We start from the raw sequence: 23,132 nt of genomic DNA, 5'->3' as shown, positions 1-23,132 counted from the left end.
TGTTTTCCCACTGATTTTTAGGGAAAAGTGGAAAGGAGAGGTAAAGACAGAGAGAAACATCCATGTGCGGGAAACACATCGATGGGTTGGCTCCTGCATGAGCCCTGACCAGGGCCCGGGCTGGGGAGGAGCCTGCAACTGAGGTCTGTGCCCTTGACCGGAATCGAATCCGGGACCCTTCAGTCCCCAGGCCGATGCCCTCTCCACTGAGCCAAACCGGCCAGGGCGAAAGCATGACTTTTCATCTTGACTGGGTGTGGGGACCTCCGACCTCTGGTCTGAAGGATAAGGGGCTGGGGCTGGGACTGAGAGCCGGACAGGCCGCTGCTCCTGCACCAGGCAGCGCCCAGCAGGGCTTCCCTGGAGCTGCGCTCAGCCAGCGCCACCACTTCCCCAGGGGCAATGCTCTCACGGGTTTAACCCCAAGCAATGGGATCTCTGTGAACACCACGCCCTCTAGAGCCAGAAGATGGGCTCAGGTAGGTGCTTCCTAACCAAGGCCCCCCTGGGGTCCGCCCTGCCCAGGGCGGATGGGCCACGTGCCCAGGGAGGATGGCCACGTACCCAGGTCGTCGCCCGAGGAGAAGACGGCCGAGCCCAGCCGGGAGCTGTAGTGGCTGTTGGCGAAGGCGGTGAAGCTGCCCTGCAGCCGCCGGTGCTTGGCATACAGGACGGCGAAGCCGACCCCCAGGCTCAGCAGGACCAGGAACAGGATGGGCACCACCACGGCAGCCACGTCGGGAGCCCTGGCAGCCTGCAGCGCTGACGCATCCCCACCTGCAAGGGAAGAGGCAGCCATCAGCCTCCCGGGGAGGGCAGGAGCCGGAGTCAGAGCAGGCAGCCCTCACCGCCCCCCACGCGGAACACGGGGAGCCTGCCACACCCGCTCAGACCGCCTGCCGCTGGCCAGGCTCCCGCACACGGTGCAGCGTGGCTCCCGGCTCCCTGCCTGAGCCCACAGACCCCAGCCCTTTGCCTGCAAACACGGTAACTCCACGGGACTGCTAACACACCTTGCGGGTTATTTGGGTCATCTCTCTGAAGGGAGACCTTCGCTGGGCCCCGACACTGGTTTCCGCAGCAACTGCTTAAGCCACGGGCGTGCCTCACAGAGGAGGACGGGGTCAGACGTGTGTGGGAGCCATGTGCTCAGCGCTAGTGAATGGGCCTGCGCTGGCTCCCCCACCTCGCACCAGACCCCCATCTGCACTCCCCGAAGCTCCGTGAAGCGACAGCCGGCACTGCTCCCCTGCAGCCCGGAGTCATCGGCGCAGGGAGCTTTACTTCGACCGAGAGGGTGAGAACCTCCTATAAACATCCGACACTGTTCACACTCAGCAAAGCCATGCACGTGTCTCTAACCCGACCACGTGCCGCTTCCCACGCCGGTGTCACAGGCTCTGGGCAGCGATCTCCGGCCAGGCCGTTGGGGTGCCGACCCTGCTCCCTCAGGTCACCAGATAAAAGCATGGCAACACAATAACCGCCATCCAGTGTGAACAAATCAAAATTACATTTTTGGGGTTTTTGGTCCGATGGGCAAAACTACACCACTTCCTGGTGCCACAGAGCTGCAGTCCTTGGCCGGCGGGTGCCACGGGAGGCAGAGCGGAAGCCGCTGCTGTAGAGCAAAGCCGTCCGCTGTGGGGTCAGGGCCGGGCCCCGAGGGGCAGACTTTTCATCTCAGAAACCCCAGGCGCCTGAGCCGCAGGCAGGATGTGGGCCTGGGAGCCTGTTCTCTAAGGAAGCACAGTGGACGCTCTGGGTCCCCACGGAGCCTGGGAGCCTGCTCGGCTGGGGCTGCCCCTGGAGCAGGGGAGGGCCTTGGCCGGGCCTGGCCTCAGGCAGAGACCGGCAGCTGCCCAGGGACTCCCCGCAACAGGGTCTCTTGGAGACAGGCCTGGGAGCAGGGTCTCGCCAAATATAACAATTCAGTATTTGTGTCTTTAATTTCTTTCATTATTGACTTAGCAAAAGCAAAAAGGAGCGTCTATCATGTGTGGCAACCTAACCCCAACTGTGAGGTGGCTATGAGGGGTGGCTCATGGCTGGGGCAGTCCAGAGGGGGCAGCAGGTGGAAGAGGCAGGAGTAAGGGGGCTCCTGCCTCCAGCACAGCCCAGGCCCAGAGGGCAGCACAGGGTAGGATGCAGACTGGGGGGCGAACCAGGGTTTCCAAGGCAGCGGGCAGGGGTCCTCACAGCAGCGTCCCCAAGTCTGCGTAAAAGTTGCTGATTGGTTCCCCTTAAACGGAGGAAATGCCAGGCTCCCAAGTGCTGTTATTAACCCACCGTTTACCAATGGACCCTCCTTTTCAAGCAACCCTGGGCGACACTCAGCATGTGGCCACTGACACCTGCAGCTCTCCCGCCTCGCCCGCTCAGGGCGACACTCAGCATGTGGTCACTGACACCTGCAGCTCCCCCACCTCGCCCGCTCAGGGCGACACTCAGCATGTGGTCACTGACACCTGCAGCTCCCCCACCTCGCCTGCTCAGGGCGACACTCAGCATGTGGTCACTGACACCTGCAGCTCCCCCGCCTCGCCCGCTCAGAGTGCGTATAAATAAGCCCGTGCCGGATTAAGTGGGTAGTTTAGTGATTTTCTTTTGAACTGAAAGGGTGAGTATTTTAGAAAGCATCTTTTCATCAGCCACGCTCCGTGCTTAGTGCGTTTCCCCGGGACCGAGGCGGGAACTGGAAGCAGCAGACTGACCTGACCCCAAGTCGTCGAAGAGCAGCACAGCCGGCTCCCCACAGAGCTGGCTGCCCAGGAGGCAGCTGGCTCGCACGGTGAACGTGTAATTGTGACCCAGCTTCAGGTTGGAGACTTTGAAGAAATTGTCGGTCGTGTTCCCGAGGTAAGCCGTGGTGTTCATGGCGTTATCGAAGGCGTGTATCTCATAGCCCTGGGAACAGAGAGAGCGGGTCAGGAGGCTGGGGAAGGCTGCCCGCTCCATGCGGCTTCCCCTGCCCGACCTCCCCCGCGCGCTCACGGGTGTCAGAGCGCCTTGGGTATCCCACGAGAGCTTTCTGCGTCACCTCTGGGATCCTGGATCCAGAAAACAGGCACTTCCCATCCCAAGCGTCTCAAATACCCGCAGTGCAGCCCGAACCACAGCCCCGTTCCAGACACCCCGCCCCGGCCACACCAAGGCTCTGGCAGCAGCCCACTCGTCGCAGGCAATGTTAGTGCCACCGAGAACCTGGACAATTCAGTATGAGCGGCTGGAATGGGTTCTGCTAATCCTATATAACTAATATGCTAAGTGTCTGGTCATCTGTTCAACCAATCAAAGCGTAATATGCTAATGATATGCTAAGGCCACTCAACTGCTCACTATGACATGCACTGACCACCAGGGGGCAGATGCTCCCAGACTGGTGGGCTAGCTTGCTGCTGGGGTCCGGCAGATCGGGACTGAGCCAGACAGTCCTGATCTAGACGGGCTAGACATGCCTGGAGCCCTTCCACGGTCCCTCCCACCCTGATCGCACACCCGTGGGGTCCCTCAGCCTGGCCTGCGCCCTCTCACAATCCAGGACCCCTCAGGGGATGTCGGAGAGCCGGTTTCGGCCGATCCCACAGGGACCCCTCCTCGGCCTACGGCTCCTTGCTTTCCGCTTTTCCAAGCTGGTGGCAGCCCCCTTGGCCCGGCCTTGCCGTAAAGAGGGCTCTGCAGGGCGAATGAAATAAGCAAGTTTGCGAGTGACACGGGCTGACTCCTGTGCTGGAAACATCCCAACTGGGACAGCCCTGACCCACCTGCCGTGGGCTCCGGACAGACCTGAGGACTCCTGCTGCTTTCCCGTGGTCCAGTGTCTAACCCCCAACCCCCACCCAAAACAGACCCACCTGTGGGCCCCACTGCACCCTCCAAGTCTCCTGGTCCCTGGCCTGTCTACTCTGGGAACTCCACGTCAGGGGAGGGAGGACCTGCAGGGCTCGGCCAGAGCCACCGGGCTGGGCGGCTGAGCTGCAGCCCCAACCGAGACGCTGGGCTCCTGCCCCCAGGAAGGGCCGATGACAGCCACCGCCAAGCCACGCCCCCAACGCCCGTCCTCTCCGTGCCCTGGCGCTCCTCACGCTCTAACGCCAAGTCCACCAAGGCATGCAGGAAGAAGCTAAGGGACGGCATCCACCCCCGTAACCTAGTCTGCATCCTCTTCTGCGGGTGCGCAGGTTCTCCTCCTCCACAAACAAAACTGCCCTGGGCCTCGCACGCGAACTCTTCACGTTGTTCCCTCAGAGCCGGGTGGGGACTGCCCCCCGGATAAGGCCAGCGAGACCACCTGGTCTGGCCCTGCCAAGGCAGCGGGCGAGGTCACTAAATGTTTGACCAGATACAGCCGGCGGGGCTCAGTGGCTGAGCATCGACCTGTGAACCAGGAGGTCACTGTTCGACTCCTGGTCAGGGCACAGGCCCGGGTTGAGGGCTTGATTCCCAGTGTGTGTGTGTGTGTGTGGGTAGGGGTGGTGGTGGTGCGTGCAAGAGGCAGCCGATCAATGATTCTCTCTCACCACTGACGTTTCCATCTCTCTCTCCCTCTCCCTTCTTCTCTAAAATCATTTAAAAAAATATATAGCAGGCTAATTTTTAAGTTGATAATTTTGTGTGGCCTGTGAGCAATGTCATAAATATCCAAATGCCCCCCGCCCGGGAGAGGAAAAGGAAAGAACTGCTGGGTCACAGGGTGAACACTTGCCGTTTTGATACCTGTTACCACAGTGCCTCACAGAGGCTGAACCGACTCACATTCCCGGTGCTAACCTCCCCCGTCCTCCAAGCTCCGCCCGTTTAGTGGGAAGAGCAGCCTTTGTTGACACTGAACCTTTTCCATTGCTTAACCTGCTGCTGGAACTTTTCACTTCACTTCTGGTACCTTTTTCAAAGTTAGAGTGTTTCTGTTGGAACTGCTCTGGGAGCGCTCTTTATATTTACGTGTACTAGTCATTTACATCACGATGGTGGGAGCTGTGAGGACATCCCAACTGTAATTTAGCTTTGCTTCTGCCATGGCACTGTGCCTTCTAGAACCTGGGACTCGGCGCGCACTAGCCGCCAGGCCGCCCAGGCGTTCCGTCCGCGAAGCTCAGGCTCTGCCGGCGATGGCTTGCTCAGTGCTCTCTCCTGCCCTCACTGCCGGAGCAGAGTACCTGGTCTCCGGTGAGGCAAACCGAGTGTTTTCCTGATGCGGACAGACTACCTTCAGGTGCCTCTGCTCCCCTGAACTTCACAGGAGGAAGCTGCTGAGACGCCAGGTGGGGAGCAGCCTGGACCCAGCGCTGGGCGCAGCCCCGTCAACGCCACTGACTGTGGGGAGGGGCCCAGCGCCAGGAGGCCCAGCGGGGCAGCAGGCCTGGGAAGGACGGCCCAGCGCCAAGATGCTCATCTTCAAAGGGCAGTGTTAGCGCTTCGCTAGGTAGCAACCCACAGCAGCGGTCCCCAGCCCCGTCCACGCCCTGCCTCGTGCTTCCCTCGAGCGTTGCATGCTGGGAACAGCCTCCCAGCCAACTGTCCATCACTGAGGAGGGAGGAACTCACCCTGCTCTCCTGAAAATACTTTTCCTTCAAAGCTAGACTTTTCCAAAACAGGAGGACGTGGTCATTTTCTGTGATGATTTTTAAGGCATCAGGTGCTGACAATGAAACTGAAAATTAACGATGAAATAGGATGCAGTTAGTGACCATACACTGGAATTGCCGTTTTCTTACGTCAAATGGAGACTGAACAATGCTCACCTTGAAGGACCGGATTAATTTAAGGAGAAAATAAAACACGTGTGCTGCTTAGTACATAACCTAGCACATGGCAGACACTCTTGAGCTGGCGCCTCTCTTAGCCAAGAAACGTGAACAGTATCGAATATAGTAGCCTCACACCCCAGGAGCCAGAACCAAGCAGGCAGGCTGGAGGGAGGAGTGGGATGGGCTGACCTGGACTCCTGCTGCCCACCCTCCTGCTCTCCTGGTCGTGAGCCAGAGGGGGAGCCGAGCCCAGTGAGGGGGAGCCGAGCCCAGCGAGGGTGAGGGTGCTCCCTCCTACCAGACAGCACAGCCAGGCCCCTCCTCTGCAGCCTTCATGGCCAGGGACCAGCCCTGCCCGCGTTCTGAACTTGACCTGACTACAGAGCAGCCCCGCTGGCAGGATGGGATGCCCCTTCCTTAGCTGCCCGCGCTGGCCCGTCCATCTCTACGTCATGCTGCCTCCGGGCCAGGTGGCTTCATCCAGGCCCCCACCCCCCCTTCCGTGCTTGGCTTTAGTGGCAAATGCACAATTTTATTTCCTAACTATTTTGGGCATTCCCCCTCTATTTCCCTAGAAGTGTCAACACCAGCAGCACAGACTCAGAGAGAGAGAAGGGAATGGACGGCCGCTCCCCAGCTCACGGCACCTGGCTGGTGAGGCCTCACACTGCTGGCCCGCACGGGCCCTGTGGGCAGTGTCTGTCAGCCCCTCAGAAGGGCCAGCAGCACGCGACCCGCACAGGTGGCCGCTGCCCGCTCACCTGTGGTGACTTTTATGCTGGCGTCTTTGCTCATGTTCCCCAGCTGGACAGCGACGTGGTACCTCCCTCCGGGCTCCAGCCTGCTCAGGGTGTACTCCACCGTGCTGTTCCCGGACTTCACTTTGTAGCTCCTGTCGCTCTTCCTTATCAGATCTTTGACCGCGACTGCGTACAACTGGGACAAGGAAAGGTAGCAGAACTGCGGCACTTCCCCGGGGGACACACCGTCTCGGGCTGTGCCCCTCAGCAGCACTGTGAGCCCCGAAGTCTGACTCTGCCCTTTAGGAAGCTGTTGGTGGCTAGATCCAACCCCACAACAAGGATTCAATCCCAGAATTGTGCACAGAATTACACTCCAACCCCCAAAGCAATTCTAGCCCAGCCGGTTTGGCTCAGGGGATAGAGCATTGGCCTGCGGACTGAAAGGTCCCAGATTCGATTAAGGTCAAGGGCACATGCCCGAGTTGCGGGCTTGATCCCCAGAATGGGGGTGAAGGAGGCAGTCAATCAGTGATTCTCATCATTGATGTTTCTGTCTCTCTCTGAAATCAATAAAAAATATATATATTTTCAAAAAGCAATTTGAGGGAAAGCCTGTGTATTGTGGCAGCAGCAGGTAGAGGGCAGGCAAGGAGAGCCCAGGCGAGTGCTGAAGGTGGGCGTCCCCGAGGGGAAGCGGTGAAGGCGGAAGCTTTCCTCTCTCTCAGGCTGCTTCTCCCGGACGGACGGGGACAGGGCACAGTGAAGGGACGGGCAGTGAGTGCAGCAGACCCACTCCTCAGGAAGAAGTCCACAGGCAAGAAGAGCCTTAGCGACCACACACGAAATGCCCCTGGACTGGGGTGGGCAGGGCAGAGGGCATGGAGGTGAAGGCAGCCAAGCAGGAGGACACAGGAGTTTTTCTAGATTCGATGTTTCTCCGTCTAGATCAGAACCAGCAAACTTTTATGTGAGGGTCCAGTTAGTAATAGTTGGGCTGTGAAGGCAGAGGACCAGTACCGCAGGACTCAGCTCCGCAATGCGTAGCACATGCAGGCGACGGAACATCTTGGTTCTAATCACACTGTTTTCAAAACCAGGTGATAGCCTGGACTGGCCCGCAGGCCTTTGCCAGGGAAGGAGATGTGAGAAGGCAGAGAAGTGGGGGTGAGCCAGGTCCCAGCTGGCAATGAGGGGGGGTGACAACTAAGAAGAGGCACCTGTAACAACCCCCATTCTCAGTGGGACAGAAAGGAGGCCCCGGCTGAGCCCCATCCCCAGGTCTACGGTGCCGGCCCAGGACACCGTCCTCACCCGCACACCTGCCCCCACACCACACTCAGAACACCCAGGGCTCCGGGCCGCTGCGCTCACCAAGTCCTGGTCAGGGGAGTCATAAGGGGACTCCCACTTGATCACAGCGGAGGTCTTGCCCGTGCGCACCGTGTGCAGGTGGCGGGGCGGGAGCCGGCTGTCCGGGATCATCCGCACCACCACGGAGTCCGAGGACGGCCCCTGGTAAGGCACCACCACACGGACCTGCAACGAACACCCGTGCTCTCAGCCGTCGTCATCAACTCATTTCCCAACAAAACAGTGAGCCGCGTGCACAACCAAATGGAATCTCACAGAAAGATTCACATGTGAACCAATTACCCACGTGCCCTGAATGTCTGCTTTATCTTCTCAGAGGTACCACTGGTAACACTGGTGCGCTTCCTTCCAGAAATGTCTTATGTATATACTAGAGGCCCGGTGCACAAAAATTTGTGCACTCGGGGGTAGGGGGTCCCTCAGCCCGGCCTGTGCCCTCTCGCAGTCTGGGACCCCTCAGGGATGATGCTGGCTTAGGCCTGCTTTCCAGGGGACTGGGCCTAAGCTGGCAGGCAGACATCCCTCTGGCAGCCCGGGAGCCCTCGGGGGATGTCCACTTGCCAGTGGGGAGCAGGCCTAAGCCGCAGTCAGACATCCTTAGTGCTGCTGAGGAGGAGGGAGAGGCTCCCACCACCACCACCATTGTACTGGCAGCCGTCAGCCTGGCTTCTGGCTGAGCAGAGCTCCCCCTGTGGTAGTGCACTGACCACCAGGGGACAGCTCCTGCATTGAGCATCTGCCCCCTGGTGGTCAGTGTGTGTCATAGTGACCAGTCATTCCCAGTTGTTCTGCTGTTAGGGTCAATTTGCATATTACCCTTTTATTATATAGGAGTGCCTGGCCAGCCGGGGTGAGGGACTGATGGCTGTTTGCAGGCTGGCCAAGCCCCCCAGCAGGGACTCGCACCCCATGAGGGTGTGGCCAGCCTGGGTGAGGGGCTGATGGCTATTTGTAGGCTGGCCACAGCCCCTTTAGTGTGGGGGTCCCCACTGGGGTGCCTGGCCATCCTGGGTGAGGGGTTGAGGGCCGTTTGCAGGCTGGCCACAGCCCCTTCAGGGTTGGGGTCCCCACTGGGGTGCCTGGCCAGTCTGGGTGAGGGGCTGAGGGCCGTTTTCAGGCTGGCTAAGCCCCCCCGCAGGGACCCTCACCCCATGAGGGTGTGGCCATCCTGGGTGAGGGACTGATGGCTGTTTGCAGGCTGGCCACAATCCCTAGCCACCCAAGCTCCCAGTGGACGTTGGCTGGAAGCAGGTATCTGGGATTTGTTTTATATAATTGAAATTTCGCTGCCATGAGCGGAGGCCTCAGCCGGCTCAAGATTGGCAGGAAGCTTGGCTTCCTCCATCACCCGGGCAACCAAGCCACCTGCTTGCTCCAGCTCCGTGGCTGCCGGCCGCCATCTTGGTTGGGTTAATTTGCATAGAGTCGCTCTGATTGGCTGGCAGGCGTGGCTTAGGGCATAGCGAAGGTATGGTCAATTAGCATCTTTGTCTTTTATTAGTGCAGATGTACAGATATATGTTCATATAGAAATACAAATATTGTGTGTGCATAGATATATACTTATATGCATGTGTGTATATGTAACCAATTTTTCCGAAAAGTATTTTTACACATTATGTTCTTAGCATCTTTCACTTAATAAGACAGTCTTTCCTTGATAAACATTTGTTTCAAATATTTTGCTATAACAAGCAATAGTATGTCACAGATCTTTTCCATATATCTTGGCACACGTATAAAAGCATGTAGGCTAATACCATGACACACATGTAAAAGCATGTAGGCTAACAGCATGGCAGGCGTGGGAAAGCATGTAGGCTAAGAGCATGGCATGTATGGGAAAGCATGTAGGCTAACAGCATGGCATGTGTGGGAAAGCATGTAGGCTAACAGCATGGCAGGCGTGGGAAAGCATGTAGGCTAACAGCATGGCATGTGTGGGAAAGCATGTAGGCTAACAGCATGGCATGTGTGGGAAAGCATGGAGGCTAACAGCATGGCACGTGTGGAAGAGCATGTAGGCTAAGAGCATGGCACATGTGGGAAAGCATGGAGGCTAAGAGCATGGCATGTGTGGGAAAGCATGTAGGCTAACAGCATGGCAGGCGTGAGAAAGCATGTAGGCTAACAGCATGGCAGGCGTTGGAAAGCATGTAGGCTAACAGCATGGCACGTGTGGGAAAGCATGTAGGCTAACAGCATGGCAGGCGTGGGAAAGCATGTAGGCTAACAGCATGGCACGTATGGGAAAGCATGTAGGCTAACAGCATGGCATGTGTGGGAAAGCATGTAGGCTAACAGCATGGCAGGCGTGGGAAAGCATGTAGGCTAACAGCATGGCAGGCGTTGGAAAGCATGTAGGCTAACAGCATGGCACGTGTGGGAAAGCATGTAGGCTAACAGCATGGCACGTGTGGGAAAGCATGTAGGCTAACAGCATGGCAGGCGTTGGAAAGCATGTAGGCTAACAGCATGGCACGTGTGGGAAAGCATGTAGGCTAACAGCATGGCAGGCGTGGGAAAGCATGTAGGCTAACAGCATGGCACGTGTGGGAAAGCATGTAGGCTGAATTCCTGTAAGCAGAATGCGACAAAGGGTTCATCAGTTGCTGTGGCTGCGCGCCGAGTGCTCAGTCCTCCTGTGGAGCCACAGTTGTGTGGCATCATCATGAGCTCAACTCGTGTGGCCGAGAGGCCAGTCGCCCTGTCACACCTGGGCCCTGGACCTCCCCTCCGTGCCCCAGGCCTGGTCTGAGCTCGGAGCCCGGGATTGAAACCGTCCCTTACAGGGAAACGCCCCTGGGCGTTCTGGCACGGGACACTCACCAGAAACAAGTACTGCTCGTCCCTCCCGACAGTGACCGTCTTGTTGTGGAGTGAAGTCGTCAAGCTCTTCGGGTTCCGATAGAGGTCAAGGAAGGACGTGGCATAGAAGATGCCGTACACCTGACGAGAACAGGAGGGGCGTCAGCTCCGTGGCCACGACCTACCGTTGCCCTGAAATCCTAACGCAGACCCTGGACCAGGCCAGAGCCCAGAGAGCAGTCTTCACTCCATGTCCCTTTCATCAGCGTTACGGCCAAGGCACACGGGCCGGGCGCTGTCCTCACAGAGGCAGAGAAGGAAAACAGATAAGTAGCAAGTTGCCAACACACTGTCGGGAGGTCCACAGAGGGGATCTCCAAAGCCGCAGCCCTCGGCCAGGTGGAGAGGAATGTGGACACAGGGAGGTGGGAGCTTGCAGACTTGTAGGGGAGGTGGCAGCTTGCAGACTGGGGGGAGGTGGGAGCTTGCAGACTGGGGGGAGGTGGGAGCTTACAGACTGGGGGGAGGTGGGAGCTTGCAGACTGGGGGGAGGTGGGAGCTTGCAGACTGGGGGTAGGTGAGAGCTTGCAGACTTGTAGGGGAGGTGGCAGCTTGCAGACTGGGGGGAGGTGGGAGCTTGCAGACTGGGGGGAGGTGGGAGCTTACAGACTGGGAGGGGGCTGCAGGGTAACACAGCAGCTGCCCGAGGAGGCCAGCTCCCCATCCCTCCTCAGCTGAGTCCTGCTCTTAGTGAGAAGTGCTACCTAAAATGAGTCCACATTCCCACCTCCCTCAAAAAGCTAGGTGAGCCACGTGACAGTCCTAGTCGATGGGACACAGCCGAGTGCTACGGGCCTCTGAGGGGGCCCTGCTTCCTGCCCCCCGCCGTCCAGATGCAGGTGAGGGTGTGGCTCCAGGAGCCTCTGGACCCAGAGGTGACCTGGGAGATAGACGCCAGGTGCAGGGTCTGGCCTGGGTCCCAATCAAACCAGGCTGCAGCTGCGGAAGCCGGGCGGCTGGACTTGGGGCGGAACACGATGGTCTACGGCCACGTGACATTCCATGAGGTCCTGTGCAGCCGGACCTCACTGATACCCGCGGGGAAGGGACGAGTCACAGCGGGGACGGAGAATGTGAGGGCGGAGTGGGAGCCGGGAGCTGACAGTGGGAGGTGCTGAGTGCGCTTCTTTGTAAGTAAAGCCACAAAGCATGGTCTCCAAGAGTGGTTTCTTCAGCGGAAGAGAGGAAACGGGAAGGCCAGGGCAGCCAGGGAAGGAGGGAGCAATCAGGCCACGCAAGGGTCCCATCCCAGCAGCTCGGCATGTTCCTCTGGCACTGCCTACAGCCAGGACAGGGAGGGGAGAGCCGGGGTCCCCAGGTGGACAGACTTGAGGTGAGGAGAGAAAGAATTAGGGGCTCAAAGGGAGTGGAAAGCAATTATGAATAGAGTGAGACCAGGAAAATGAGGGGGCTCCAGCATGAGATGGGACAGCAGGCCAAAAAAGGCTGAGCACAGTGAGGACAAGCCTCTGACCACCACAGGGGGAGGACCAGCCTGGGAGCACCGCGGGGGGAGGACCAGCCGGGAGCACTGTGGGGGGAGGACCAGCCCGGGAGCACTGTGGGGGGAGGACCAGCCCGGGAACACTGTGGGGGGAGGACCAGCCCGGGAGCACTGTGGGAGGAGGACCAGCCCGGGAACACTGTGGGGGGAGGACCAGCCCAGGAGCACTGTTGGGGGAGGGCCAGCCCGGGAGCACCGCGGGAGGGAATGGGGTCCAGGAGCCAAGGGCCAGGTGTGAGGAGGCCGGCACAGCATAGGGACAAGGAAAGTCGCTGTCAGGCAGGGGGCACGATGAGGGAGATGCTGGAGTCCTGGGGACAGCAAAGGAGGTGACTGCCTCCACAGGTACCTGGGCCCTCTCCCTCTGAAGCTACCTCAGCAAGAGGAGGTGAGCAGGCTACCTCGGCCCAATTCAGGGAACCAGAGCCAGGCCCTGCCCCAGCGCCCTGCGCATGAGCCTCGCTGAGGGGCAGCTGGGTGACCAGGGCGTCCCTCAGCGGGGGTGTAATGGAAAGCAAGGCCCGTCGTAAGCAGAGTCCACTTCGAGGTGAAGGGGGCCCTGGTACAGGCTGGGCATTCCTGTCCCCACCCGCCCCGCCCTGCCTGGCACTGGGTTCTGCAGCCACAGGAGAGAGGGGCTAGGAACCCTGTCTCCCGCTCCCGAGAGCTCCAACGCTGGCCAGTCACTCAGTCTGAGCCTTAGTCTCCTCACTGGTAAAAGGAGCATGTTCCCCACTGAGCTGCTGACAGGAGGAAGTGGGGGGAGGTGTGTGAGGGTTCCAGCTGTGCCTGGCACCCAGTGGGCACCCAGTAACCTGCGTTTCCTTCCTTCTTCGTGGCTGAGCTTGCAGTTACCTGCAAACTTGGTTTCACCCCCAGGAATCAGCCCTGCACCCAGTGCACTGGATGCCCGCGGTGGACAAGCCGCAGGCCGCGTCCCCCCGCAGCCCCTGAGGACGCCCTAATTCTCCTCGACAGATTTAGCTCCCTGTCCTCTTCCACTCGGCAAACCCGGAAAACACTGCTTCCCTGTAAGGAGCTTGCAAACTACTCAAGGAGATTGGAGAACAGAGAGAAGCATCAAATAGCCCGGCCGGCTTGGCTCCGTGGTTGAGCTTCGACCTACTAGGATGAACCGGGAGGTCACGGTTCGATTCCAGATCAGGGCGCATGCCCCGGTTGCGGGCTGGATCCCCAGTGTGGGGCCTGCAGGAGGCAGCCAGCCAATGATTCTCTCTCATCACTGATGTTTCTCTCTCTCTCTCTCTCTCTCTCTCTCTCTCTCTCTCTCATCTCTGATATCAATAAATGCATCTTAAAAAAGAAGAGAGAAAGCATCAAATGGGATCAGCAGTAGCTAATGAAACATTACTCCATATGGACCCAACTGTACCGGCCTCAGGAGCCCTGAGGGAAGAGGCCAAGGAGCAGAGAGCAGGATGTGGCTGCACAGCAGGAGGGAGGGTGCAGGGAGGCAAAGCACACAGGCCCTGGGAAGACCCTCCTGAAGGTTAAGGAAGGGACGCACTGGAGAGAGGGGAAGTAACAGCCAGACTCGGAAAGAAGCGCAAACGTAATCACAGGGAATCAAAATGCACATGTAAGAACAAACAAAGACCAGCATTCAAGTGCAGTGGGGACATGGAAGGGGGGGTGGTGCCCAGAGAAGGCAGCCTGGGGGTGGGGGTGACCTGTGGTGGGAGGGGATGGAAATGTGTCACCATGCCTACACCTGAGCCCAGGGGAGTCCTACGAACTGGAGCAGCCACCTCTTCCCACGCACGCTCCACACCCCAACACACAGCAAGGGCACTTCCTCTCCGGGGCCAGGCCAGAGGGAGAAAGGGGTGCTGGGCTGGGATGTCAGGTGCCTCTACAGGTACCCAGAGCTGACCAGGAGGGTGGCTGAGCTTCGGGTGAGAAAGGATGAAACAGCTACAGAGGAGAGAGCCCAGCGCTGCCCGAGACCTAGAATCAGGGGGTCCGCACGCCCTGGGGGGAGAGAGCCCAGCGCTGGCCGAGACCTAGAATCAGGGGGTCCGCACACACTGGGGGGAGAGAGCCCAGCGCTGCCCGAGACCTAGAATCAGGGGGTCCGCACACACTGGGGGGAGAGAGCCCAGCGCTGCCCGAGACCTAGAATCAGGGGGTCCGCACACACTGGGGGGAGAGAGCCCAGCGCTGCCCGAGACCTAGAATCAGGGGGTCTGCACGCACTGGGGGGAGAGAGCCTAGGCTGTCCCTGAGCTAGAATCAGGGGGTCCGCACCCCTGGCTCACTCACCACGTCCCGGGGCCCAGTCCAGGTGCATTCCACAGCCGTCTGGTTAAGGGCTTTGGCTTTGAGGCTGGGAGCCGGAGGGCGGACTCCTTTGGTCACGATGTGCTCGAATGCCAGAGGACTGTCCCCTAGGTCGGTCCTGGCCCAGGCGGCAATCTCGTATGATGTCTGCGCTGTCAGATTGCCCACTATGGAAACAGGAAGAGGAAACGCGGGAGGGAGCTGGGGTGGGAGTCAACTGGCGTCCCGACAGGCACAACCTCTCAGTTGGTGAGGCCCCAGGGGGCGGCTTTCGCTGTCACAGAAGCGCTGTTGCTTACTGATGGCCACCACAGCGCCTAACCTGCAGTCAGCCAGCCCACGGAATCAGAGGGCCAGACACGGTGCAACCAGCATGTGCATTAGTGTTTCTTACGGCGGGCGGAAAGCCTGCGCACAGTCAGACCACACAACGCACATTCCCCAAACTCCATGTGTGTCCCACCCACTGTGACGGAGCCCCCAAAAGCTGTCTCCAAGGATATTTAACGAGAGTGAAAAGTCTGTCCAATTTTATGTTAAGTGGAAAGGGCAGGCGATAGAGCTACACGGAAGTGTTCCGACTTGAGTGCTCCTACTCATTCAGGAGACATCTGAAGTTCAAACGTGGTTTTCCCGGGAAGTGAAATTGTGGGAAATTGTAATGGTCACTGCACTTGTCTTGTTTTCTCAACGTTCTGTCATGAACGGTGCCCTTTCTCTGTGGGTGGCAATGCCGCTATGGAGCGAAGAGCGGTGAGCCAGGGCTCCCGAGAGCGCCTGGGCCCGGAGGCTCCACGCTCAGTGCGCTCCCAGGTTAAAGCGGCCAGACTCCCTAAGCCCATTGTTTTTGTGAGGGAGAGAAGCAGAAGGGCACGTGTAAAGAAAATGCTTGTGACGTGCTCGGCTTGATGCCAGCATCGAGCACGGCCCCCCGCGCCCCCAGGCCGAGCCTTCCTGCTGACCTGCCGACGCCCAGTGTGCCACCGAGGCCGTAGGCCACCGGCTCTGGAGTTAGAAAGATGTGGGTTCAAAACGGGCTCTGCCACCTTCTGAGGGGATAACTGCAGCTCTGAGCCTTGTTTTCTCATCAGTAAATAAGACCCATCCCACAGACTGGTTATTGGGGTCACGCAAAACACACCCCGCAAGCCTCGGCAAGCAAGCGCCTGCACACAGTAGGTGCTGGCGTCACTTTTATTCTTGTGCAACCTCGTGGGCAGCTTTCCTCTTCCACACACACAGACAGTCCTCGCTCAGCCGTGAGGAGCCACATGACCAACAGCTCTGCAGACAGGCCGGCGGGGAAGGGAAGATGCCTGTGTCCTCCCAGGACCCACAGGCAGCCTTCAACCTGGAGGGTCTCCCTGGCAGAATTTAAATCTTCCCTTGAGCCCTGGCCGGTTGGCTCAGTGGATAGAGCGTCGGCCTGAGGACTGAGGGGCCCCAGGTTCGATTTCGGTCAAGGGCACGCACCTCGGTTGCAGGCTCCTCCCCAGCCCGGGCCCTGGTCAGGGCTTGTGTAGGAGGCAACCCATCAGTGTGTTTCTCTCACACTGATGTTTCTGTCTTTCCCTCCCTCTTACACTCTCTAAAAATCAAGGGGAAAATACCCTTGGGTGAGGATTAAAACAAAATCTCTCCTTGAGCCCATTTTCAAATATGGGCGTTTTCACTGAGACTCGGAATTCACACAGACGTACGGGGAATAAGACGATGTCCTTCCCTCCTTAGCCCAGGCTGCCCGTCCACTCACTCGACCAACATGAACTGAACGCTGACTCCGCCCAGGCCGAGCTCCCTCCTATCAGCCAAGGAGCCAACGAAAGCAGGAGAGAGACAGGTAACTGACCTGGAGCTCTTTCCTTTGGAGCTAAACAGCCTCTGCATGAGGTTAATCTGGCTTCACTCCAGTGTTTTTCCCTTCAAGTCTCCAACTTCCATTAAGAGCCACCAGGGTAGAGGGGCTTGTGGATCTCTCCCTGGAGTCGGGAGTCACTCACATCCTCGCTGCTACCCGAACGGCAGCCAGGAGGCTCCGTGCACACGCTCTCCCCACGCTCCCCTCACCGCTCTGCTGCCAGGAAACGGGCCTAGCCCATCCTCCGGCTCACACAGACCAGCTCCAAGGGGTTACCTTTGTGGGACAACATGCTCCCTCGAAAGGTCAAAGTCCTCTTCTCTTGTCTGTGAGTGTCAAATGCCCAAAAGAGGTTCACCACGTAGCCATTCACCTGCCACGGACCAAGAACGAGGTCACCAACAGCCCGGCCACAGAGCCACATCGGAGACGCGACCCCGTCCTGCGGGCTCTGCTGCCACACGTCCCGATGGGGGCTTGTTCCTCTTGGCCTTTACACGAACTCCGCGTGTGCTGCAGCGAGGGCCAGTGCACGCCCTTCTAAAGCCAGGGGGAGGCCACTGGCGATGTAAAATACAGTCAGTGAAACAAAAGTTAAATAGAATAAAAGGACAAGAACCAGTGCAGAGAGGCAGAAGGAGGGGAAAATGAAGAAGAATTGGGTCCTGGTGATTAAAGATACGTTGGCGCTCAGGTGAAGGCCAAGAGGATCAGCGCTCACAGGAGCGAGTGTGCCCCGACCTCAGCGCTCACAGGAGCGAGTGTGCCCCGACCTCAGCGCTCACAGGAGCGAGTGTGCCCCGACCTCAGCGCTCACAGGAGCGAGTGTGCCCCGACCTCAGCGCTCACAGGAGTGACTGTGCCCCGACCTCAGCGCTCACAGGAGTGAGTGTGCCCCGACCTCAGCGCTCACAGGAGTGAGTGTGCCCCGACCTCAGCGCTCACAGGAGTGAGTGTGCCCCGACCTCAGCGCTCACAGGAGTGAGTGTGCCCCGGCCTCAGCGCTCACAGGAGCGAGCGAGCCCCAGCCTCAGCGCTCACAGGAGCGAGCGTGCCCCGACCTCAGCGCTCACAGGAGTGAGTGTGCCCAGACCTCAGCGCTCACAGGAGTGAGCGTGCCCCGACCTCGGCGCTCACCGGAGTGAGCGTGCCCAGATCTCAGTGCTCACAGGAGTGAGCGTGCCCAGATCTCAGTGCTCACAGGAGTTATCGTGCCCAGACCTCAGCGCTCACAGGAGTGAGTGTGCTCAGACCTCAGCGCTCACAGGAGTGAGTGTGCCCCGACCTCAGCGCTCACAGGAGTGAGTGTGCCCAGACCTCAGCGCTCACAGGAGTGAGTGTGCCCAGACCTCAGCGCTCACAGGAGTGAGTGTGCCCCGACCTCAGCGCTCACAGGAGTGAGTGTGCCCAGACCTCAGCGCTCACAGGAGTGAGTGTGCCCAGGCCTCAGCGCTCACAGGAGTGAGTGTGCCCAGGCCTCAGTGCTCACAGGCTTGAGTATGCCCAGACCTCAGTGCTCACAGGAGCGAGAGTGCCCAGGCCCAGGAAACCGGACTCCTCCAGGTCCTAAGCTCATGGAAAAGTCAGACCTAAAGATCTTTAAATATGAGACAGCAAACAAAACAAGAATGCTTTCTAGACCAAAGACAAGTTGGACATGCTCCACGCGGAGGCTGCTTCTCGCACCGACCATCTCGGAAGGAGGGCTTGACAGCAAACTGCAGCACAGTGAACGGCAGAGACTCTGAAGGCTTCTGTCTGTCTGTCCCCCACACACTTCACAGACAGGGTGATGGAGGAGCAAAAGGCAAGAAAGAGCCCGAGAACCCGGGGCGCAGGTGACTATGGGAAGGCGGCCCTGTGGCCGGCTGAGCAGAGGGACGGGGATGGTGGAAGAGGGACAGGGGTGGAGGGAGTGGCAGTGCTTCTGCGTAGGTGACTCTCTCATAAGACGCGTCCGCGGTGGCCCCCCTGCATCAGCACCAGCACCAGCACCAGCACCAGCACCAGCACCAGGCGATCCCGTGGCGCTGGGCACTGCAGGGCACGCGTCCTGTCGGCACTGGCCTGTCGGAACCGTGGCTGCGAACCACTTAGTTACATGATGTGGGAAAGGCACCGGCTGAGGCGGACACTCCCGTGCAGGCTCGGGGCTCTCGTGGGAGGAGCCGCCCTGGGCTCCAGCGGCACTGGGCACTGGCCCGTCCCTTGCTTCCTCACTGGCACTGGGTCCCCGCCCGCCTGCCAGCCGAGGGCCCGCGTTACCTGGACGTCGCTCTGCGTGGTCAGGGTGAAGCTCACAGAACTCTCGGTGCAGCCGTCGATGTGGATGTCCGGAGGAGGGATCCCTGAAAGAACCAGCAAGAGGCGTCAGGGGAGGGGCGGCAGGACCGAGCGCGCCTCGGTGGAGGGAAGGCGTCTCCTTGCTGTTTGTGACGTGTCTCGGAGCCCCGCTTCCCGAGCTGAGGGGTCCCAGCCCCCTGGCGACCACCGCTCCGGGCTCACTAGCTCTCCTGCAGTGACCTCGAGCGGGGAAGTTCCATGTGTCGACGCCCAACAACCCGTGCCCGCCCGGGCAGAGGCCACGGTGCCCCTTCACGGGCACGGATAACGACCCTGAGGCCTGGTCCCTCTGGGAGGACGACAGCAGAGTGAACAGCAGGCCACGGCAAACGGAAAGAACCTAGTCCAGAGTCTGGCAAACCCAGTTCAGCCTCCCGCTCAGACGCTAACAAGGAGTAGCCACCCATCCTCCCGAGCCGGAGCCCGAGAGGCGATCCACACTCCAGAGGCCAGGGCATCCCGTGGGGACGCCCGTAAGGGCCTGGCTCTCAGCTACGCGCCCCTTCTCTCCTCTCCTGTGGGAGCCTGGCATCCAGAGGAAGCGCGCTCCAGCTGAGAGCCGCAGGCAGGGGCAGCAGGCAAAGGCTGCTCCACGTCCCCGACCAGCTGAGGGGCTCCTGCCCCAAACGTGAAGGGCTCAGGGGATGCGTGGTGCAGGGCACAGGCAGGAGAGACTCAAGGAATGGACACCACCTGCTGGCAGAGACAGCAAGACCTGGGGCTTCTCAGATCATCAGCCATTAATGACGCTGGGCTCAAGGAAACAGCACCAGGGAAGGAGCACCGCCAGGCGTGCCCGGCGGCAGTGCCGTGAGGAAGCTGCCCGCATGGCCACCGAGCTGCCGCGAGCGCGGGGTGGGCCACTCTGCGGGCACGCTCCTCAGCCACAGCAGGGGCACTGTCACTCGTGGGATCAATGGGAATCAGAGGAGATCGATTCACATAAAACAACAAAGTGGTAGTCAGGCCATAAAAAGTGTTGCTAAACAGTGGCTTGTCTCATTGTTACTATTCATCCACCACATTCAACAATTAATCTGGTCTATGCCACTGCTATTCTTCTCCTTCACCTTCTTTTTTCTTAATCCTCATCTGAGGATACTTTTCCACTGATTTTTAGAGAGAGTATAAGAGAGAGGGAAAGTCAAAGAAATCTTGATCTGAGAGAAACGCATCGATTGGCTGCCTCCTGCACATACCCCTACCAGGGCCTAGCCTGGGGAGGAGCCTGCAACCAGGGTGTGTGCCCTTGACCAGGGATCGAACCTGGGACCCTTCAGTCCGCAGGCCGACCTCTATCCACTGAGCCAAACCAGCCAGGGCCTTCATCTTCTTAACATTATGACATTTCACAACAAATACTTCTGACTCCGTACAGAGCTGCCTCCTGCACGTACCCGAACCAGAACAGGCCAGGGGACCAGGTTCCTCAAGCCGAAGGGTTTTAAGAGAAGCAAAGGCAGATGTACTCTGCCCGGAGCTCAAGGTGCTGACCTTCCAAAGCACCTGGCTGTAGTCCATCCAGTCAGTCATAGTTTGACCCTGCTTTTGTGCAAGGACATGATACCATAATAAAAGCCCCGGGCAGTGGAATTCAGGACCCATCTCCAATCCCCACAGCACCTGCTCCAAAGCCTCCACTGGATTTGGCTGCCTCCCGGCCTGATCTTGACCAGACAGGGACTCTTAAGGACCTGGAGCTGATCTCTCACAGGTTCAGGCGAAGGTAAGATACCGAGGACATTCCACACGACCCCGACTCCAACATCCATGCCCACAGTCCATCAACAAAGCCCCAGGCACCACGGCAACATCGGGAGCCGCCTCTGCCTCCCCATCAGCGTGCGCAGCCTCCACTTAATTGCTTCCTTTCACCCTCACCAACTGTCTCCTGGGTTCCTGCTCGGGGCCAGCGGCAGAGCAGAGGGAGCAGAGCGGCCTCTGCCCTCGCGAGGCACCGGCCCCCAGCACGCGGGCCACGAGCGCCACAGGCCCGTCTTGCTGCTGCAGGTTCACAGCGGCTCAGGCACAGTGTGGGGCAGAGGATCCGGCTCCTCTCCGCTGGCACTGACTAGGTGACAAGTGACGTGGCCTCTTTGCAGTCCCTCGTTTGTCCCTGCAGGTGATCTGAGGGGTCACTTAATGAGGGGTCACTGAGCCAGTGGCTGTCCCTACACCAGCTCCTGGGCTGGACACAGCCACCTGCATGTTGACGGAGCTGCCGGAACACAGCCCAGCGCCAGACGGACATGCACACGAGGTCGTCACCTTCTGCAGAGGAGAGGGTGCCTTCTCCTCTGTTTGGGGTGCTGGCGCAAACACAGCGGGCCAGGCCTGGTGGCCTCTGCAAACCCTTTGCATGTTGCATTAGAAGAAGTGCCCAGTTCCCGTCACCCAGGGCGCCCGCGCCTGTGTTGGGGGAGAGGCCATGTGACGCTCTCTAATCCCGCCCTCCTCCCCCAGGCACACCGAGTGCCTCTGCAGGTCGCTCTCTTCCCCGAATCTGCGACCTGGAACCACGCACCTCTTCCCCGTGTGGTGGTGATGGATTTGGAGTCGCTCCAGTTTCCTATTCCACGGCTCGTCACCGCAGCCACCTGTTCAAATAGAGTGAACTCTGCATGAAACACAGGCCGTAACCACACAGCCAGACTCCCAGGGGCCAAGGAGAGACCTGGGCAGTGAGGCGTCACAGGTACAGGCAGGGGCCAGGAAACTCAGAGGCCCCGCACCTGAACAAGGGAAAGAGGTGGGCGTGGGAGGCCTGGGGGAAAGGGAGCCGCGAGCACTGAGGTCAGGACATGACTGTGGCCATGAAGCCCGGTTTTCCCGAGGAGCAGGGGAGTGTGCACCCATAAATACACACATAAGTGTGCACATACATGACAACGGCGCTGAGCCTGACAGTGTGAGGGAGTCTGTGTATGCACTTCACGGTCTCAAACATGTTTGCACAAAATCTCTCTCTTTTCTGCGGGGGATACTGAGAGCGTGTTTTATAAGAACTTCACAGCACCCGTCTGCAAAGGCCTGGCACAGCTCTGCACGCCGTGAGGCTGCAACAGGAGAGGGGAGTTAGCAGAATATTGGGCAAAGCAGGGCTCCCAGGAACCCTCGGCTCTGAGGGGAGTCTGACGTCAGGTTCTCTGGGACGGGACGCGGGTAAGAGACAGAAATAAACAGCAGCCCCAGGGCGAGGCCGGGAATGAAGGTCTCAGGAAGGCAAGCAGGGCACCGCGTGCTCAGGGGCAGCCCTGTCCCCCACGGCCCGAGCCGAGCGAGCGAGGCTGCAGGGGCAGCTCACCCTGACGGTGTACTGAGCGCCGACCAGCAGGTTCCTGATCTCCGTGGCGTTGCTCGCCGCCCTCTGGGAGGCCCACGTCCTGGACCCGCTCCTGCTGTACTCCACCTGGCGGGAGAAGAAACACGTGTTGGTGAAAGGCCGTCACAGGTCGGGCACCCTGACGCCTGACAGGGGCCAGAGAGCCGACGGGAAACGGGAGCTGTTCTAAGAGGTGACCACTGTCCACGAGGTCACATCCCACCAAATCCTAGTCACACGGGAGACACGTCTGCTCCGCGGCGCGCCCAGGAGGCACTCACAATGTACTCGCGCACGAGGCCCTGGCTGTGGGCGGGAGGGGCCCAGTGGCCCACAATCGCTCCTTCCTCGTCCCGGGGCAGGGACAGCTGGAGGTTCCGAGGGGCATCGGGCACTAGGAGAGAGGCAGGGGGTTAAACACGTCTGCACACGGGTCCCTGGGGGAGTCCCGAGCTTCGCACGAGGACGAGGAGGGTCTGGACCGGCCTGTGACCGCTCCACCAGGCAGGCTGCTGCTGGCCCCCACACGACAGGTTCGTGTGAAACGCTCACACAGGTCCTGGGGCAGCAGCTAACACAGCGCTCACGAGGCCGTGGACGCAGGAGCCTCGGACACGCGTGTGGGCGGTATCTTTACACTCAGCCACACGCTCTGACATGCCTCACGTCTTAACGACGATGGGCTCTCAAGGGCCAAGCACTGGGAAACCCCTGAAGACAGAAGGCAGAAGCAGAGACTCGGTAACAAACGCAAAACAGGGCAGTGGAGGGCAGAAGCTGAACGCACCTTCGTAGGCTAATTGTGTGACTTAATAAGGGCAAACGTCCACCCTGGCACGTGTGGCTCAGTGGACAGAGCACTGGACTGTGGATTAAAGGGTCCCGGATTTGATTCCCGTCAAGGACACCTGCCCAGGTTGCGGGCTTGGTCCCCAGCAGGGGGCGTGTAGGAGGCAGCCAATCAATGATTCTCTCTCATCATTGATGTTTCTCTCTCTCTCTCTCTCTCTCTCTCTCTCTCTCTCTCTCTCTCTCCCTTCCTCTCTGAAATCAGTAAAATACATTAAAAAGAAG

At 59.3% G+C, this 23,132-nt stretch overlaps 1 protein-coding gene across 1 annotated transcript in view; it reads right to left on the bottom strand.

Annotated features, from left to right (window-relative positions):
• SORL1 (sortilin related receptor 1) overlaps positions 1-23,132 on the bottom strand; it is a 146,088-nt gene that overhangs the window by 4,677 nt on the left and 118,279 nt on the right. Inside the window, exons 36-47 of the mRNA XM_059676766.1 lie at positions 22,340-22,452; positions 22,041-22,145; positions 21,261-21,333; positions 18,659-18,741; positions 16,670-16,766; positions 14,518-14,702; positions 10,692-10,811; positions 7,863-8,027; positions 6,510-6,684; positions 5,545-5,651; positions 2,715-2,907; positions 565-777 (exon numbers count right to left, since the gene is read on the bottom strand). Coding sequence (XP_059532749.1) covers positions 565-777; positions 2,715-2,907; positions 5,545-5,651; positions 6,510-6,684; positions 7,863-8,027; positions 10,692-10,811; positions 14,518-14,702; positions 16,670-16,766; positions 18,659-18,741; positions 21,261-21,333; positions 22,041-22,145; positions 22,340-22,452 — 1,629 coding nt within the window. The remainder of the gene's footprint in view (positions 1-564; positions 778-2,714; positions 2,908-5,544; positions 5,652-6,509; positions 6,685-7,862; positions 8,028-10,691; positions 10,812-14,517; positions 14,703-16,669; positions 16,767-18,658; positions 18,742-21,260; positions 21,334-22,040; positions 22,146-22,339; positions 22,453-23,132) is intronic.

The sequence above is a fragment of the Myotis daubentonii genome, chromosome 19 (assembly GCF_963259705.1).
Source record: "Myotis daubentonii chromosome 19, mMyoDau2.1, whole genome shotgun sequence".
NCBI lineage: Eukaryota > Metazoa > Chordata > Mammalia > Chiroptera > Vespertilionidae > Myotis > Myotis daubentonii.
Note: the sequence above shows the minus strand (reverse complement) of the source record. Positions and strands in the feature narration are given on the sequence as shown.